Source organism: Nyctereutes procyonoides, unplaced genomic scaffold (genome assembly GCF_905146905.1).
Source record: "Nyctereutes procyonoides isolate TBG_1078 unplaced genomic scaffold, NYPRO_anot_genome, whole genome shotgun sequence".
Taxonomy (NCBI): domain Eukaryota; kingdom Metazoa; phylum Chordata; class Mammalia; order Carnivora; family Canidae; genus Nyctereutes; species Nyctereutes procyonoides.
In genome coordinates this window covers 25388031-25407607 of record NW_026575160.1, presented here as the reverse complement: position 1 = coordinate 25407607, position 19577 = coordinate 25388031, and the positions used below count along the sequence as shown (strand labels likewise).

General features: G+C 42.2%; 1 protein-coding gene across 5 annotated transcripts in view; it reads left to right on the top strand.

Moving 5' to 3' along the window:
* Window positions 1-19577, top strand: part of DOCK4 (dedicator of cytokinesis 4) — a 412270-nt gene that overhangs the window by 258224 nt on the left and 134469 nt on the right. For all 5 annotated transcript variants that reach the window (XM_055314619.1, XM_055314621.1, XM_055314620.1 and 2 more), the window contains exons 14-16: window positions 7592-7716; window positions 8529-8691; window positions 14319-14425. In XM_055314619.1, the coding sequence (XP_055170594.1) occupies window positions 7592-7716; window positions 8529-8691; window positions 14319-14425 (395 nt within the window). The remainder of the gene's footprint in view (window positions 1-7591; window positions 7717-8528; window positions 8692-14318; window positions 14426-19577) is intronic.

Here is a 19577-nt window from a genome sequence, read left to right as displayed (position 1 = left end):
GCGTCTTAATCTTCCAAGTTAGACAAAGAGGGGAAAGACGTGTGTGTTTATATCCACAGCGGAAAGCAGCCTCGAACCTCCCTGGGATTGTTTTACGTGGGCAGACATGGCGCTGGCTTTCCCTTGGTCTTTTTCAGAATGTTGACTTGTCAGTCGATTCTCAGGGTGGCCCTCTCATGAGCACTTGAGCTGAATTCTCCAATGAGAAAATGGGTGGGGACATTTCCGCTGCCGTGCCGGGGTTGCAGTGACAGTCTGCTGGCATGACTCTCTATTTTCTCGCTTTCTAGACTCATCCTTCAGAGTTGATTTGTGTGCTGATGGGGGTCAGGACAGGTGAGGCCGCGCTCAGACCAGCAGGACAGGTTCCTCAACATAGCTGCTGCCTCTCTGCAGAAGGAGGAGTCTGTGGTCTTGACACTGACGCGAGCGTACACAAAACTCCCGTCGAGGCCCATAGATTGTGCTCAGTGCCAGACTCTTTACACAATGGGGAGCGGCACAGGAACAGGAACTCTCCCCTTGGTCTGGCGGTGGCAGGGGCACATGTCTAAGATGTCACCTAGTGTGAGGAGGTGATCCGGCTGTGCGCTTTCGAGCTACCATGACCCTTCCCTGTTGTTAAGGGTCAGTCACCCAGCACTTTGTTTCTCAGGGTGTGTAATTTTCAAAGAGGCTAAGTCACTTCCTTTGAAGCTCCATCACTGCTACCTACAAACCGAATAACTCTGCCAAAAGTTCCATGATCCGCTCTCTGAGCCCATGACGGGGAGCGCAGCAAAAACATTTCAATCCATGCTCTGCAGAAGAAATGTAATGAGAGCCACAAATGTAATTTTAACTTTGCTAGTAGCCGCTTTCAAAAAAGTGGAGAGAAGGAGTTGGGATTAATGTTAATAATACATTTTACTTAACCCACTGCATCCAAAATATTATCATTTCTAATAGGTAATTCCTGCAAAAAAAAATTCTTAATGAGTTATTTTACACTGTCTCTTTTTTACCCTCCATCCCTGAATGCTGGTGAGGGTTGTACATTTACAGCACATCTCTTTCTAGCCAAGTCACATTTCAAGTACTCAGTTGCCACACATGGCAGCGGTTACAGTATTGGACAGGCTGCCTCTAAATGTCTTAGCAGACTGTACAGAGCAGGACCTGGGCCATTGCTGAATATCGGGAAGCACGAAGTTTCCATCCAGCAGACATTTTTGAGCAAAGCTGACTAATGTGTCAGGAATGTCAAGAGAGGTCAGACGGAGCCCTTCCCCACCCCGAAGGTCCATTCTTATTCCGAGTTTATGGTTCTTTTTAGGCAAAATGACCTTTGCTTTAATCATGGCCTCCCTACTTTCTCTTCCCCATTTGTGCCCTCTTCCCTTGGAGACTTGTTCCCATGTACCAAGTGGTTAAACTGTCACTCTTTGTTAGGGAACCCCTAATTAATACCTTCTGGTATAGTCAGTCTTTCATACGAGGTCTATGAAGTTCCTAACCTAAAAGGAATTAAGTAAAAGTTGTACAGTGTTGGAAGAAGGAGAGGTTGAGATTTGGAGGGGAGAGGCTCACACTGAAAACAATTAGCAGAGCCTGTGTTTCAAATGGCTGCCCTTGGAAGTAGCTTTGACAGTGATCTCAGGATTTATTTAAGTTTATTTTTCAAGCATCTTCAATAAGCCGCCTTCTTCTTTGACTGTTAGGTGATAGTTCACATAAGTCAAATTTCTCTTTGGTCAAAGATGACTAGATAATGATTTACTGGCTGGGGTAAGAAAAATGTACATATGTTTGTCTCGTGTTTAAGAAGATAGGCAGTTTTGTTCTTTTAAATATAAATATTATTATTCTTTACCAGTCACTGACAGAGACATACATATCAGCAGATGGGATTACCTGAGATTTCTTTTGGCGAAAGCAGGTGGGAGCCAGTGTGATATGATTTGATCTTCCTTAAGATACATCCTAAATCTAACCAAACCCCACCACCTCTCAGTGTATGTCACCGGGCCTCCATGCCATGTATGTGCAACCACTTAGCCTGAACCCCATGATCATGCTAGGGAAGGGAGACATGGTCTTCCAACCAGTGAATACCGCAGTGATCCAAGAGAGGTGAGGACTAAGGCTCTCCCATGTTATGCTGAAATGGGATTCCAGCCTCAAACCATAAAGCAGGGGGGGGCTGGTTCCTTCAAAATATTGAAGCTTACAGGCCCCATTACACAAGGGGTAGGACTTTCCCCAGCTGGCCCTACCAGAAGACCGTACTTTGTCCTAGAATGTGATGGACATCAGGGAGCCCCCGCCCATCCCTACTCCTATCTTTACACAACACTGTTCTGGCAAGCCTGTCATGGATGCTATTGTGGCATTTACCATTGTTTGCTTAATAGGCATAAGCAAAAAAGTAAAAACTACACCCCCAAAAAGTTCAATATCTCATAATACTCTCCTAAAATAAAGCAAGACAAAAATAAGAATGACACAAAAAAATACAAAAGAATTAATAGATTTCACAGAAGTGCACTCTGTGCAAGAAATCTGAAGTTGAATTCTCAACCCATGCATAAATTTCCCCTTTCTGTGTTCTGCTTTGATTTCCAGTTACCTGCGATCTTGTCCCTGTCCCTCCCCCCACCCATGAGGTTTTCATGAAGTGATGAAATCTTGAATATGGATGGCACATTGTGTGGTTTCTTATGGCTGCTGTTACAGATCACTACAGACAGAGTGGCTTAAAACACCACAAAAAATATTATCTTCCAGTTCTGGAGATCAGAAATTTGTAGAGGTATTACTAGGCTAAAAGCAAGCCCTGTCATCAGGGCTGCATTTTTTCTGATGACTCTAAGAGAGAATTGAGTTCCTTGCCTCATCCAGCTTCTGGAGACTGCCCACACTCCTTGGCTCATGGCCTCACATCATTCCAGTGTCTTCTTCCCTCATCACATCCCCTTCTCTGACTCTGGCCCTCCTGCTTCCCTCTCCCTCTCCCTGCTATAAGGACCCTTGTAATTATATTGAACCTATGCTGATAATCCACGCAAATCTTCCCATCTCAAGGTCCTTAACTTAATTAATCACAGCTACAAAGTCCCTTTTGCCATGTAAGGTCACATATTCACAGGTTCCCAGGATTAGGACATGGACATCTTGTGGGAGTGCAGGTGGTGTCATTATCCTGGCTGCCACACACATGAAGGGTCATGCAGCCCAGCTGTGTGTCCAGTGCATGAGTTTCTTCCTCAGGTTCCTGGTAATGGTTTTCTGGCATGTTACTTGAATATTAATAATGACCAAGAACACATCATACTTCAGAATGACCTCTGTCATGTTGGACCAGGTTCTCTCTACCTTCTACCCATTGCATTGAGTTTTTCTGCTTGAAACCTCAACATGTTTAAATTCACTTAACTCTCTTGGGACCCTCGTCCCTCCTCCGATGGGTTCTGAGTCCTTGCTCTGTATTATTTACGGCCTGGAGGATACTGTTCATGTCTGTGCCAGTCCTGTAAGAATAGTCTCTAGAACTGAAATCGGTGCTTCAAGCCTGGTCTGACCATTGCAGGATAGAGTAGGAGTCATACCTTCCTTGCTCAAGGTGAAGAAAGCTGAATTGCACTAGCTTATTCAATGTCCATTCTCACCCTGTTGAATTCCATTTTTCATACTAAAAAAATAATTTTCATACTAAAAAATGATTTTATTTTCATACTAAAAAAATTAATATGTTAGACACATTTCTTAATCTCTACATATCTTTTTTTTTAATCTATAAAATGGAAATAATAGGGCCTTCTTAGAATGTCATTGTGAGGACTTAATGAACTGTTCTCTTTGTAGCGCCTGGAAGAGACCTAACTACCATCTGTCCACTACTACTGTCATCATCATTAGTGTAATCTAAGTTGTTAGTCTTAGACACGTGTTGATTTGTTTATAACTACAGGACAGGAGCTTTTCTTTTCCAGTTCCATAAATCTTAACAAACATCCAGCACAGATTAAGGCACTTGGTCAGCCCGTAGCTGAGTGCAGTGGTTTACTTGATGTGGTGAGCTTGCACTCTGCGGCTTTATGCAAGGAGTTCATAGCACAGAATCAAAGATCAAGGTTTTCAGCTACTGATGGAAACCTCTTGGCTCTGGAGGTCAAGCCATAAATTGACCCCATTTGACTGCAATCGCTGAACTCTTTTGACTTTGTTCCCATTGTTGTGACCTTATATTTTTTCTGTCTACAGTGATATTTTCAGAAGCCTTCACATGTGCAAAGGCAGTGGGCCTCCTAAACAGAAGAAAAGTGTTATGCACATCAAATTTACAGAGTATTAAATATGAGAGAGAGGTGCAAGGTGTTAATAAACATTGTCAGGAAAATAGCTTTTCACACTAGTGCTATGACTCCATTTCATACTCACTTTATGGTTTCTCTCTTAATTACCCAAGATGCTTTCTTAACACCGTTTGGGCTTATTAGTTTTCTCCAGAGCTGACCTCAAGTGTATTGATTTTAATTAGCACATGTTTCAACTTTATCCTGCTGCCTATTTTGGCAAGATGTGGTACCTTGCAGTATTGGAACATAGCAAGCTGCGGAATTCCTGGGGAGACATATGAAGAATGTCATCCAGCAGAAATATTCTCCTTGTCATGTGTTCTCTTTTCAAAGACATCTTACTCGAGTCTAAAAGACTTGCAAAGGAGGAAGGGGTTGCAGGGATAGTGACCGTTTAAGACCGGAAAAGGAAAGCTTGTGCATCAGGGGCTCTCGTTTATGAATTCTATATTACAGAATTTCCTAAGTCACAGTCACAGACTCAGCGTGACATAGCAAAGTAGTCTTATCCCTCCTACCACCTGTCTTACCCATACCTCTGTCTTTATTCTGCCCCCATTTTAATAACTCGAGACCCAGAGGTTTACAGTAACCTATCTAGACTGATATCACACACAACAGATAGTAGAGAGAGGAAGACTGGAGTCTAGATCTTTTATTCCAATCTTCCCGTGACCCTATATTCCTTAGGCTTATTTGAACCCAGAATCTCTTGAATTCAGAAGAGTTCGAAGAATCCAGCTGTGGTATAAGTGCAACAGGCTTTATGGCTTAATTCGGGAACTAATGCCGTTTTCAGCCTTGCTCCTTTGTCCGAATATACCATAGCTTCCTCAGATCTCTCATCTTCTCAGTACGGTCTTTTCTCCTATAACACCCCCTCTGCCCCCATTCAGCACTCCCTATGCCCCTTTCTTGGTCTGACTTTTATCCCCAGCATTTCCTATTATTATTCAACGTGCTGTATATTTAACTTCTTTATTAAAGACACCCCCCCCCCCCCATTACTAGACTCTAAACTCTGTGGGAAAAGGATTTTTGCTTTGCTTTGCTCACTGGTCTACAAGGCCCAGCATGTAGTGGGTGCTAAAAATATCTTTGCTGAATGACTACACGGAGAAAGAATGTCATAGTACCAGCAGTACATTCCTCTCCCCACCACCCCAGTTCCTCCTTCGGACCTAGACTACAGACTGGGGAAAACTGGTCACCTTGCAAACCTCCCTCATCCCCTCTTGCCTTCGTTAAAGTCCAAGTTGCCATTCCTCCCGACAGATGAGAGTGAAGGTCCGCTCCCCAAGAAACACTCTTCTTTTTGCAGGACAATTAATCCCCATGGGGTTTGGACCAGCTAATTACTCGTTAGGAGAAATTCCTAAGGTGAAAATCCCTGTAGCTGTACTTCCCCTTAATCAGTATGTTTTAGTCTGTTTGTAAGCAGAGCTACTCATTATGTGTCACCTACTCCAAGAAGCAAAGGAATTTTGCTATTGTTAACAGATATCTTTTGCTCTAAATTACCCTGATTGAGTGTTTCTTTTTTATCTGCCAAATCTGTTAGTGGGGAAACTATTGTCAAGAATTTCCTCTGAGACATATTGTTGAAATAGCACGTGTGTGGACCATCAACATACCAGGCCTATTTTGATTTTGTTGAAATTGGCTGATTCAGAGGACAGAGTTTTTGAATGTACTCGTCATTCTGTAAGGGAATTGTTAAAATGCACATCTATTAAGGATGTGTGTATGTATAGGAATGAGTACATATAGTAGTAAAACCAAGCAAACTTACAAAAATTTACTGGATCGTTTTCTTAAAAAAAAAAGAGAGAGAGATGGTTCAGACAAAACAAAAAGCATACAGGTATAATTTTAAATGTGTTGAAATACATTGGTTTTCTCTTGGAATTCCAAGTTCATTGCCTTTTCAAATTGATTTGTAAGAAAGTACTAGAAATGAGTAAGCCAGAGACCATTATATCCATTATTTCCAATGTATTTTTTACATGCTCTTTGTAAAGGGTGGCTTCGATTTCATCTGTTCTGGGACTTACTCATTTTGTCTCTTTTATGGCCCATCTGTTTCCTGGTCAGCCCAGGTCATTCGCACGTCATGCCCTCATCAAAAGTTGATCCTAGTGGAGGAAGATGACCAGTCACACTGGTATTCCCCTATGGTTTCAAAAGCTGGGGTACTTTCTTGTACACACTTTGGTCAGGAAGTTTTGTAAATCTCCCAATTGTGGACTTATTTGTATGGTTATCACTCTTTCTAGTGATCTGCTTTTTGGTGTGTGTGTGTGTGGAGAGGTGGTTTTTTTTTTGTTGTTGTTGTTGTTGTTTCTTTTTAGAAAAAAGTTTGCTTATAATTCTTCTACTGTTTGAAAGCTATGTTAAATAAAAGTGAGTTCAGCTCTGCCAACCTCACCAATATTCATCTTCAAAAACGTTCTGGTAACAGTTTGTTTACTTCTTTCTCATTTCCCTCGTCACTCACCACTTACCCTTAATTTAATTCTAATAGGAGAGTAAAAGCATGCTTTCAGCCTGTTGGCCTTATTTTACTCATTGGCATCAACTTTCTCTTTTTCTTGGGGCCGTAAGTTTTATAAATAACCAATGGAGGAAAAAAATAAATGGTATATGTGTTCATAGAGTATGTCAGTTTGAATCTTACTTGTTTTATAGCTTGATGGTAACTGATTTATTCTACATCTGTTCATAAAGCACTAACCTGGATTCTTCTAGCAGTGAGATCATTTTGTCCGTGAATTTTGAAAAAAAGATTTAAATTGTAACTCTACCCTTTGCAGTCCTGTCATTTTATTCCACTTGGGTATTTCTTCTACTCTTAAGTGTTGTGTCTATAAGGTATTAAGACTGGCTTCTTTGAGCCACCCTGCTCGGCTGTCATTTTGTAATCACACCTCATAAATGAAATGAGGGAAATATTGAAAAATGATGAAACTTGACAACACCTTCCTACTCAATCCCCGTATTCACCTCTTAACTATACATTTTTCAGTATTGCAAATTCAGACCAGCAGAGGCTGGCCTTTACTTCTCTTGGATATTGGCAATGAGTGTGGGGACCTTTATATAAAAGTGTAAATATAATATATTTTACTTTTATGTGTATGCTATAACAGTACAGTTTATGAACTAAGATCCTTCTTGATAGAGTACTTTATTACACTTCCTAGTTTTACACACACACACACACATATATATAAACATGGTTTTAATCTTCCTAGGTGAAATGAGAAATGATTTATACATCACTATAGAAAGGGGTGAATTTGAGAAAGGAGGGAAGAGCGTGGCCAGAAATGTGGAAGTTACCATGTTCATTGTGGAGAGTAGTGGCCAGATCTTAAAGGTATGTGAATACTGGGTATTTTCTGGTAAAACAATCCCACGTCCTCATTTTGGGTTCACCTTCATGTGAGCGGTTAATTTCTGATTTGCAGTCCTATTCATCTTATTTTTCTCCTCCACCCATGTGTAGTTTTCTTTCCTTTTTTTAATTGTTGAAGTACCTTCCAGAAAAGAAGGTAGAGAAACAAAAGTCTTTTACGGTTGGATTGTTTAATGAACTGTGGCAGTACTTTCCTCGTGGCAGCTCTTCCTTAAACGTAGCATTTGTAATGTCATTCCATTCTCCCCCTTTCATCTGTCATAGTTTTGGAGATGAACACTTTGGTGACTGGGTTAAAACAAATAAGGTAAAAACTACCACCTTTAGCCCCGTGTATTTTCATTTTGATCAAAGTGAGTTATGAGCAGTGGGGCATTACTGATTTGGGGTGGTGCTAGCAGGTTCCTTTATGCAAAAAGTGTTTTTTGCGTGAGTCTCGGAGCTTGGCAGCCAGGCACAGAGCAGCCTTGTGACAGTGGCAGGCTGAGGACTGGGCCGCACAGTTGGACTCCAGATTGGGCACGCAATTGCCCGTCTCGCACTTGTCCCGGAGGCCCACCTTCAGGCAGCAGGCCCTGGGGGCTGTGTCTGGCATCAAACAGGTGCAGCCGCAGGCGGGAGCAAGTGCAAACCAGCCCTGCCAGGGACGGGGAGGTCCTTCTAGAGGAAGTGCTGTCTGGGGAGCAGGCAAGCAGAGCAAAGCAGCAGCTCTGCTGCTCTTTCAGACCATCTCTAAATGAAGCTGTCTTTAACCTGCTTGTTTCCTTTGTTAGGATTTTATCTCCTTCGGCTCTGGAGAGCCGCCAGCTAGTGAGTACCACTCCTTTGTGCTTTATCATAACAACAGTCCCAGGTGGTCCGAACTGCTGAAACTTCCTATTCCTGTGGACAAATTCAGGGGCGCGCACATCCGCTTTGAATTTCGGCATTGTTCCAGTAAGTGTTTCTTGGGGTTGGCTTTGTCGTGTTGGGGTAGGGTGCTTACTGAGCTGTAGTGTTAATATGGGCCGATCTGCGGAAAGTGTGACAAAGCAGAGACCTTGGAGAGGGAGGAATGAAGGCCAGTGGAGTCCTGAGAGGTGAGTGGGCTCACTACTTCTCCAAGAACCAGTAACCTCTGTGGAAACATATGGGAAGGAGAAGGAGGGAAACAATACCTGTGGAAGTCTACAGGATTTGCCTTAAATTGACCATTTTCATAAAAGTGAGTTTATCATTTTCGTAATCTAGAAAGATTGAATGGAAAGGGAGAGACACAGCATTAAAAACTTGTCTGGCTCAGGGGGTCTAAGGCAGTCCTGACCTATCCGCTGCTCTCCAGCCAAGAGCTCACCCAGCTCTCAGAGAGCTTAGGGGAACCCAGGAGGACTTTTCTGGGCCTGTGAAGTTCCTAGGATTTATGGGCTCAGATTTATATCTGAGTGGCTTATCTCCATATCACAATGCAATCTCAGGATTTAAATGACAGGTAATGCCAGTATGCCTCAAATATGACGTGAAATCATTGTTTCATTTCACAGATCTAAAAAAACCCAAGATGTAGAGATGATATAGGATTTGCCCATATGAGCATTACTGTCCCTAAAATTGTCATCTCTTGACATCTCTATTTTAATTCTTTTGCTCTCTCTACCACCCTCTCCAGCCCCCACTCCCATCTTCTGGTATCCCTGTGTCCCTGACGTGTATCTTGGACACTACCAGAGTGTACACTGTTACTAGAGAGGGTTCTGGTGAATCTTGCTTCAGGAACAAACGAGAGGTACCGAAGAATCACATCACTGGAGAAGCAGCAGACTCCTCTGTAGTCTGGAAAGAATGGGGGCATTGCCAATAGATATGCGGTGACCTCACCTGAGCGCTATGCAATTCTCACAGGATTCAGAGAGGGGATGACTGCCTGTTGCAGGGATGATGGCATGTTTTGGAATTGGCTCAGGGAGCCCGAGTAATTATGCTTTCGTGGATGTTTCACAATATAGGGAGATGAATAGCAAGGTCCTACCATTCTTCCAAATTCCCAGAGGAGTGTCATGGAAAGGACTTAGAGTGGGAAAACATAAAGCCCTTGGAATGGTGTCAGAACATTCCTTCCCCAGTCTTTGTTATAAATTCTCAGTCGAGCCAAATATGAGCTTTAAGCTTTAAGGTAAGAAAAAGATAGGAGAAAAGTAAAGATGAAATGAGAGAAAAGAGAGAAAGAGCATTTGGAGAAATTTATTTTAACTCAGAACTTGGAAAATGGAATAAAGGCTATTTTCAGTAAAACCTATTAGATTTCTGTCCTCTTGTCCTTGTATTTCAAACATTGTTCACATTGTTTGTTTTTTGAATATTCGATTTTTTTGAATATTCGATGTTAAAATTCAGAAGAAACAGCACAAGCATGAAGAAAAGAAATCCCCATAATCCCATAAACTGGATAATCAGTATGATTACTTTATCACAAAGCTCCCAAATATTTCTCTGTATATCTATTTATTCAAGAAGTATCTTTTATCCGTGAAACACATGTTCACCGAACACCTGCTATGTGTCAAGCACTTTCCTGGGCATTGGAGATACATGAGTGAACATAAGAGAATACCTCCTCATAAAGCTTTCGTTCTAAAGGGAAGACAGACCATATCTGAGCAAATAAACACATACTACATCAGGTCCTGTTAAGTGAAGTATAGAAGATTAAATTGGGGTAAAGTGCTGAAAAGTGATGCTGCTGTGTTGCTCTTTTACAAAGAATGGTCAGAAAGAAGCTCTCTGATAAGGAGATGTATCAACAATAAGCTAAAAGAAATAAAGCCATGAGCCTTTGGATATCATGGGAAAGAATATTACAGGCAGAGAGAACAGTAAATACAAAACAGTTAAGGTTGAAACATGCTTGGTATTTTCAAGGAATATCAAGGAGGCCAGAGTGAGCAGCTGGGGGGAGTTTGGAGATGACACTGAGGTAGCAGGGGAGCCAGATCCCATATTGTCTTGTAAGTCGGGGGGAAGACTTGAGGCTTTGTTTGGTGTGAGGAGCACCTTTGGAGAATTTAGACTGAAGATAAGCATGGTGCTTTTGTATGATAGGTTGTAGGTGTGAACAAAAAGTCCATTCAAGAGGCTTTTGCAGTCCTCCAAGTAAGACGTTAAAATTATTTGCATTAGAATGCTAGGAGATCAATTCTTTTTCACAGATTTATTGAGAAACTAGCTATGAAGGAAGGAGAAAAGTCAAGGATGACCCCCAAGATTCTGGCCTGAGAATGAAGTGATCATTTAATGAAGTGGAGAAGGGCAACAAGAAAAGTGTTTTTAGGGGCAACCCAGGTGGCTCTGCAGTTTAGTGCCACCTTCAGGCCAGGGCCTGATCCTGGAGACCCAGGATAGAGTTCCATGTCAGGTTCCCTGCATGGAGCCTGCTTCTCCCTCTGCCTGTGTGTCTCTGCCCCCACCCCCACCCCCCTCTGTCTCTGTCTCTCATGAATAAATAAATAAAATCTTAAAAAAAAAAGTGTTTTTAGAGAGCAAAAACCAAGCATTGCATGTGAAATCTGAGAGCTCTTTTAGATATTCAAGATGTCAAATAGACAGTTGAATGAGATTCAAGCTAGAGACTTAAGCTTTAGAAGGAGGACAAACAGTGGTGTGCTGTAAACGTTTAATAACCAGCACGTGGGCTGGGGCAGAAGGGGGCCCTGAATTCCATCAGTGAATACTCCTGTCATGGGCAAATTCAAGCTACAAACATGACCATCACTCAAATTGGAGTTGGGGACAGATGCACACTGTCCACTCTTGTGAGCCGCTACAGGGAAGCCGTGATTTTCAAAACCATGATGCTGGATGTGATTCCTAAACAGTAAGTTTAGATAGCAAAGGGAAGCTGAAGAATGGATCTCTGGGGTACTTTCACATTGAGGTCTTGGGGGAATGAGAAGAAGCCATTTAGGAAATTAAGAAGGAATTGCCAGTGAGGTGGAAGGAGTATCCAGTAATAGAATCCAGGGGATTAAGTGAAGAAAGATTTTCAAGAAGGGATTGATCTGATATGTCAGGTGCCAGTGATAAATAAGTGGAGGACAGAGGGATGATCACCCAGTTTGGCATCATGGAAGTCAATGAACCTGACAAGTAGTTGTAGTGGATTTGTGGTGATGAAAGTCTGGTGCAAGTGAGTCCAAGAGTGAGGTGGAGGAGAAAGGAAGGGCAGGCAGTAAATACAGACAAAGATTTCCAGAAAATTTGCTATAAAGAATATGAGAGAGCAGAGAAATGGGATAGTAACTATAATGGAATGGTAGGTCATGGGAGGGTATTTTTTTCTTTTCTCAGGTGGAGTTCTAAAACATGTTTGGTGCAGATGATTCAGAAGAGAGGAAGAACTGATGATGTAGATGAAAGAGGTGACAAGTGTAGGAGCAGTGCCCTTGAGGAAGGGAAGCATGGGGCCAGTGCTCCCGGTTAAGTGGAGAATTCGGGAATAGTGCAGGACGGCCGATGCAGGAGCATTAATGGGCAGAGCGTGGAGGACTCCTCTCTGCATCTGCTGAAAGTGAGGAAAGTGTTGAGGTATTAGAGGCTGAGAAGCATGAAACCCCTGTCTAGAAAAGTGAAAAGGTGAGCTGGTCAGGAAAATGTGGAAGGTTTGCCCAGCTCAGGGCCCATCTGTGGTTAATGTGAGTTAATTAAAGTGAGATTAGTCTGGCATAGATGTAGACTAAGGTGCAAGTTGGGTTTCAGCCCAGCGCAGCAGTGTAGCAGGAAGTGTAGAGGATAGCAGTGGGCTGAGGGGATTCAAAGTGATTAGAATGATGGAGCCTAGTAGACATGGGAAGTGAGAGCAGAGGGGCACGGAGAAGGGCATCAGTAAATTCTGAGGTCCCAGGGCAAAGTTGTTGGAGTTGAGATATTAGAAAGAACGAATTGAAAAGTCAAGAGGTGGAATCCATGAACGTAGGGTCTTTGTTAGTAAAAGGGGATCATATTAGGCATAATAGTCCATTCAACTTGTTAATTCTGATCTAGTAGCTCAGGACAAAAGGCCGTGCCCTTTAAACTTTGTTTGGTGTTTATTCTTCTTTTATAACAAAAGACAAATTTGGGGAAACGATTGCTTTATTTTTTACCTTTGCTAATGTTATTCATTCACGGAATCTTGTTCCCCTTCCAAATTAAATACCAAATCTACACCACAAAGATAGTCAGATAAACTTAGGAAGTTACTTCTAAATAAGTGTTCTTCCCTAAATCAGAAGTTCCATAGCTAGCACTCCATTGATGTAGAAATCACATCCTAGAGCTCTTCACTGTGATTTTCGCTTAACTTGAAAGAACATGGATATTTTCCCAGTTTCTCTCTGGGGTTGAAATTAATGACTTCAGAAGAAAATAATTTCCTAGAATCACATTTTCAGGGATGTCTTCATGCTAGGGGCCAAAACCAGCTAGCCAAAATTTCTCTTCTGTATGTGGAGCCCATTTTTCTGTGGTTAAATGCCAGAAGCAATCGTGAGGGAGATGTGTTGCTCAAGTCTCTTGTCTGATCTTCAAGGTCACCATGTCTGACACCTCTAGCTCAGGCCTTACTGCATCCCAAAGCTGAACTCTTCTATCAAGTGTAATGCTCCACTTCCACACCTACGTGGGAAATAATAACTGTCCGGCCTGCAGGCTTGGAACTCCTCCCACATATCTAAATATAAAGAGACAGTCCAGTTGAACCAATCAGTTTCTTTTAATGCTTTCTCCATTTTTGGAGGAAAGGAAGGTTGGTGGAAATAACCAGAATGGTACTGGAGACCTAGAGCAGGTTACCTAATATCATGTGATCTCAATTTCCTTCTCTGCAAATGATCCTTGACCTTTCTAGCCATTGTAATTCTTCATTAGGCATCTGAAAACCTCATTGCTCCGTTTCCAGTTCAGAGTACTACTCTCTCTAATAAGCAATTCTCAAATTATAGATAGCAATTCATGTCGTTTACCCACATGCCTAAGAGCTCAAGGAAGTGGCTTCCATGGCGCTGTCTTTACACACATGGACCTAGGGAAAGTTCTTTTACAGAGCAAGGCAGAGCCTGGAAACTGCCTTTGCACAAGGAGCAAGCAAAACATTGAATTTCATGTTCGTTCATTCATTTGTTCATTGATTTAACATATACTTATTGAGAACCTACTATGTGCTTGGCACTCTTTGAGATACCAAAGTTAGAATAAAATAAAATAGAAGAATCCTGCCCTCAATGGTGCTTACAGCCGGGGGTGGAGGGTAGGATGCAAAGAGAAAAAGTAGGCAATCCAGAAGTTTTTCTAAAACATATTCTGAGATAGTCCTATGAAGAAGATTCGTCAAGCAGGGTACTTTGCAGTCCTACGGGGCAGGAATATGGGTCGGAGCGTGGCTACTGTAGATAGAGGTCTCATCATAAAGGCTGCTCTCCGTTGTATAGAGAGGGAGCTGGTGAGCGTGGGTTGTATTTCTTGATGAACGTGCTTGCTGGCAGTCTGTGTATCTGAACACGGGTAGTAGACAAGCATTTTGAAAAGCAAGTAATTCTTTTTCTCTTTTTTCACAGCAAAGGAGAAAGGAGAGAAGAAACTGTTTGGTTTCTCCTTTGTCCCCCTGATGCAGGAAGATGGTAGGACTCTTCCAGATGGCACTCATGAGCTCATCGTGCATAAGGTAACATCAGTCAGATGTTGGCAACAGGCTGTGATAAACAGGACTGAATTATTAACTCGTTATCTTATTATCACTCTGGAAAAGAGAAAAAAATGACTGAAAAGAACACTCTTTTTAGGAGATTGCTGGCAAGGACTATGTCTTTTTGAAAGGATTGTCTCTGTATTCTGTATCTAATGTTCCCTTGGCTTATTCCAATAGATGAATGTGTCCCTTAAGTGTGACAGCTGTGTCAGGGGTTCTGGCACATGGTACATGTGCAGCAGAGATTTATGGAATGAATGAAGAAGATACAAACAAAAACTTTCCTTACCTTTGGATTATTGCTAATAAAATGAGGGTCGATGCACAACACACCTGGTAATTTCTGCTGCTATGTGCACGTTTAATCATTCATTTTCTAGTTATTTGTTCAACATATTTACCGACCACACACTACAAGTCAGGCACTGGAAATGTAGTGAACAAAACAGGTAGAGTCCCTCCATTTCTGGCACTTATATTCTCTCTACTTCAAAAAGGACTTAAATATGCTTACAGTGTTCAAATACAAAGAAAAAACAACTTAAAGTGATCAGTAAAGCAAACGGAGGAGCTCAATGTGCTAGACATCTGAGAGGATCAGTTTATCTTACCGTTGGGTGAGAGGTGCCCTACGTGAGATATGACAGGCAGTGTCTTTAGCTACAATTTCCCGAAGGACATATGGTACTTTGTATGAGTGTTTGTGCTATTACCTCTGTGTAGCATTAAATCTTGACTCGGAAAAGGCAAGGCTCAGATAATTAAAACTGAGCTCCCGTTTCCTAATAATATGAATCACTTTTATATGGCACATCAGGTGTGGGCTTTCTCACCTGTGGGTTAGACAGTGTTTCAGGGCAGGTGCTAAGTGTCCAGTCAAATCCAGGTTGACTCTAAATATTAAAAAATACCATGATTCATAGCTAGTGTTTAGAGACATCCATCTACTTAAAATGCCAGGAGGACAGGTCTCAGGGCTTGCTTTTCTACAGAAGCATTTAGGAGTTCAACTGATATCGATTCCCAGAAAGAGAACCATTCTACTCTGATATCAGAGGCCTGTCTGTGTCTGTTGGCAAAGGCAAAAATTTTCTCAGAAGCAGAGCTGTGGATCTGCTCAGGCCTTTGTACAAGTTTTCATGGAGTATTCAGAATTCTGATCCATAAAGCATAGGAAAATTTATTTATTTGAGCTTGAGCAATTGAAAAGGCAGGTGTTCCCAGTAATCTTTCTCGACCACAAGGGAGGCTCAGGATGATGCCTATAGATTGTCTAATTTTGGGCAGACTTACTTTGAGGAGACCCATCAGGAAGTGTTAGCTCCACAGAAGAAACCTAAGTAGCTATGTTGTCTTATGATTGGGGTTTTTCGGTATTGCTGATTTAAAGAGGTGTGGGATACTCGCCAAGTATAACAACTTTGGTTTTTAGTCTCATTGATGCCATGGTTTTCTTTTTCATAGTACTGAGCCAACAAGTTCAGTTTCAGCCTGAGGACTCTTGTAGTGTAATGATTATAAAACCATATTATGAGGATAATGCTTATTATCCTTCTTTTGCCATGGCAGGAAGGCACATGGCCTGCGGATAATTGCAGCCTTGAATTTACTATTTAAAAAAAAAAAAAAAAAGAAGAAGTAGAAAAGAAAAAAAAATGGAGGCAGAGTAGATTTCAAAGCATTGAATAAATTTAAAAAAAATAGCCTGTTTAATAAGTAGTGTTGAGGTGACCATGATGGGTGTTGGGGGAAAAGGAAGAACTGGATTCCTATCTTGCTTCTTAGACCAAAACATGTTCCAGATTAAAGGTTAAAAAAAAAAAAAAAACAACTTGTAAGAGCCTTATAAAAATATGACAACATTTTTATACTATCGAGGTAAGGAGGGTCTTTCTAAGACTGGCTCACGTGTTAGAAATCAGATACTTAAAAAAACGTGCAAGTTTGACTACATAGAATTTCAGACCTCTTTATTGATAAAACCATCTAAATCAAGGCTGAGAGACACATGACAGACTCACACGTTGCCACACAGCTTGCGAAGGGTGGCTGTCCCCAGTTCGCCCGCAGCCCCCCAGGGGTCACTGACCAGATTTTACCATTGGGCCTTCCCCTCACCACTTCCTCCCTACTTAGCAGAGAAAACAGAAGCCACCAGACAGGAATCTCTGAGCTTCCCATGGTCTCCCCTTTGCCACCTGCGAACCTCCCGGCCTCCTTCCCTTCCTTCCTGCTTCCTGTCTCAGGCGATGGGACCAGACTCCTTCCCTCCTCATTCTTCCACCTGCTTCCTTCAGGATCTCCCTCCCTCCTGACTCCCTGGAGACCTCGCTCTTCCCATTGTCCGCTCTTCCTCCTGCAACTCTGTCTGTTTCCTTTCTTCTGGCCATGTTTTCTCAGATCGTCAACCTGCTTGAGCCTTTTTCTGAAAAACAAAAACCACAAAAACCTTTTTAAAGGGCCGCACACTGGTTCTTCCTTTCCCAGCACCGTCCGTCTACGTGAAAAGCCGGTCTTCCCCCACTGTGGCTGCTTCCTTGCATTCCACTGGCTCCTCCGGCTCAGGTGAACTTTTCCCTGGAGGCCACGAGTGCCCAACCTGGGTCACATTGCCTTTGGTTTATTACTCACTGTGACAGAAATTAAAAAGGAAACACCTGGGGTGCCTGGGTAGGCTCAGCAGTTGAGCGTCTGCCTTCAGCTTCCCGGGATCGAGTCCCACATCGGGCTCCCCTCGAGGAGCCTGCTTCTCCATCTGCCTGTGTCTCTGCCTCTCTCGGTGTGTCTCTCATTAATAAAGAGATAAAATCCTTAAAAAAAATAAGAATGAAACACCTATAAAATTTTAAAAATTAGAAGTCAATATATTTAATGCAGAAATGTGCCACAATGAACAGAGAAAAGAAAAAAAGGCTAAGATAATCTGCGGGCGTGGTCTTAGTGCTGAAGGCTATTAATGTGACATCCAGGAAGCACCTTCATTCTCACAAATTATACCAGGACATCTTCAGTTTTCCCAAAGTGGCTAAAGCCACTGGCCGCTCTCAGAATGTTTCCTTATTTCCTTGTAGCGTGTTGCACCATTGATTTCCCTTCCTGAAAATCCCACTTTCTTGCCTCTATTCAACAGTGTTCTCCTGAGTTTCATCCTCCTTCTCCTTTGAGGACCCTTCTGTCGTTATCCTCACCTTACATGACAAGGGTATTTTCATGGGTTTCATCCTTGGCCACCATTTGTGACTCCTCCAGTCTAAAACCATCTCAGCCACTTCCGCGGGTTAGCTCATCACCACATCTCTGCTGCAGAAGGCCGCACTGGATTTCCAGCCCACGCCTTTTACCAGCCCACTGACCATCTATAGCTGCCTTCTCCAGGGACACTTCAAACTCAGCAGGTCCCAAACTGAGCTTTTCTCTTGGGTTTTTCCTAATTGAGAGGCTTAGGGCAGTTCCAAGGCTTTTTTGGTACTGAAAGATCCCATGCTCCAGCCTTACTAAGCTACATGTAGTTGTCTGAATATACCTGTGCTTTCTTAAAAAAAATTTTAAAAAAAGGGAGAAGATGAAGAAGAAAGGTTTTTTTTAATATTTTAATATTTAAGGTTTTAAAAATATTTTAGACTTGCAGAAGAATTGCAAAAAATAGGATAGAACATTCCCATATACCCCTCCCCTAGCTTCTCCTTATGTTAACATCTTACACAACCGTAGCATATTTATTGAAACTAAATTAACCCATGTGCAGTACTGTTAACACAAAACTTAGGTGAATTTCAGGAGTTTTCCCACTAATGTCATTTTTCTCTTGGGGAGTCCAGTCGAGGATCCCACATTGCACTTCATTGCCATGGCCCCATAGTCTCACTTATGGCTTTTATTCGCCCAAGGCCTTTATAGCTATCATGTCTCCCACATGATATGCCTTTTCCTCCATTGCCTGCTTGGTGAGCCTCTTATTCTCTCTGACTGAAGTCAGGCAGACCTGCTCCCATAGACCCTGCTTCCCTTCCCCAGCAGGGCGGGAATCCAGGGGCCCTCATCACAACATTGGCATGGGTGTTAATGGTGCAGAGGTCAGATGGGTAATGCCCTGAGGGATAGGGAGTGTTTATTTCCCTGAATACCAAATTAAAGGACTGGTAATTTGGAATTTAATACATTTCTAAAATTTTTGATATCATCAGGATGGCTAATCATACTAAAAGTGTTCCCAAAAGAAGATACGTTGCTACCACAAACTGTTTAAATCTGCTTTTGATTGACCAGTAAAATATAGTTCCAACTGGATTGTCTAACTTACTGTATTTTTTCAACTTAATTCTTTATTTTTTGCAAATTATAGACCCCTTAAGTTCATTAATGTACTATGAATGTCCATACCAGCTTATTTCTACAAAAATTTTAAATGCTTAATGCTCAATCACATAGCTTATATTACTCCAGATACCACCACATTTCTGGAACACTCCTCATGACGGACCATCACAGCTCTCTTTCCCTTTGTCTAGGACGGTGGGTCAAAACAGTGGCCTGGGGTATGATGCACCACTCATTGCTGTGCCAAGTGGTTTCAACTCTGAGCGAGGGAATAGCCTGTGAGCCAAGCTCATGGAGACTACCACTGCCTCCTCGCAAAGCCTGCACTTAGTTCTTCTATGAGCATATTTCTCCTGTCAGGTCTGATTTCAGTCTCAAGTGTGGTAAAGCAGAGGACTCATTCTTAATCCTTCCTCTTTAATTTGTAATAAATTAACTTTACTCCATTTTGAGATGGGTTGCACAGATGCCAGCCTATCAGAGCAAACACAGAGAATTGTCCTTTACTGCGACAATGACATTGTTTTGCTCCTGTAATCTAGTGGCAGCCTCATGAGGCTGCGATCATGTTGCCTTGTTTCTTCCAGAAAGAGTGGCTCAGTTCACTGCTCCCTCATCTGTCTATCATCATATAGCCATCACACTGGTAGTACATTAGCTGTGTATGTCACAAGTGTACGGGGAGGACAGTGTCTTATTATTCTCATGTCCTCGTTGCCTTGTTCCACACTTGCACCAGATTTGATGAAAAAAAGTTGCCCTTATGCCCAAACCCAAACAGTTGTGCGAGTCCCGAAAACGCAAGTGATTT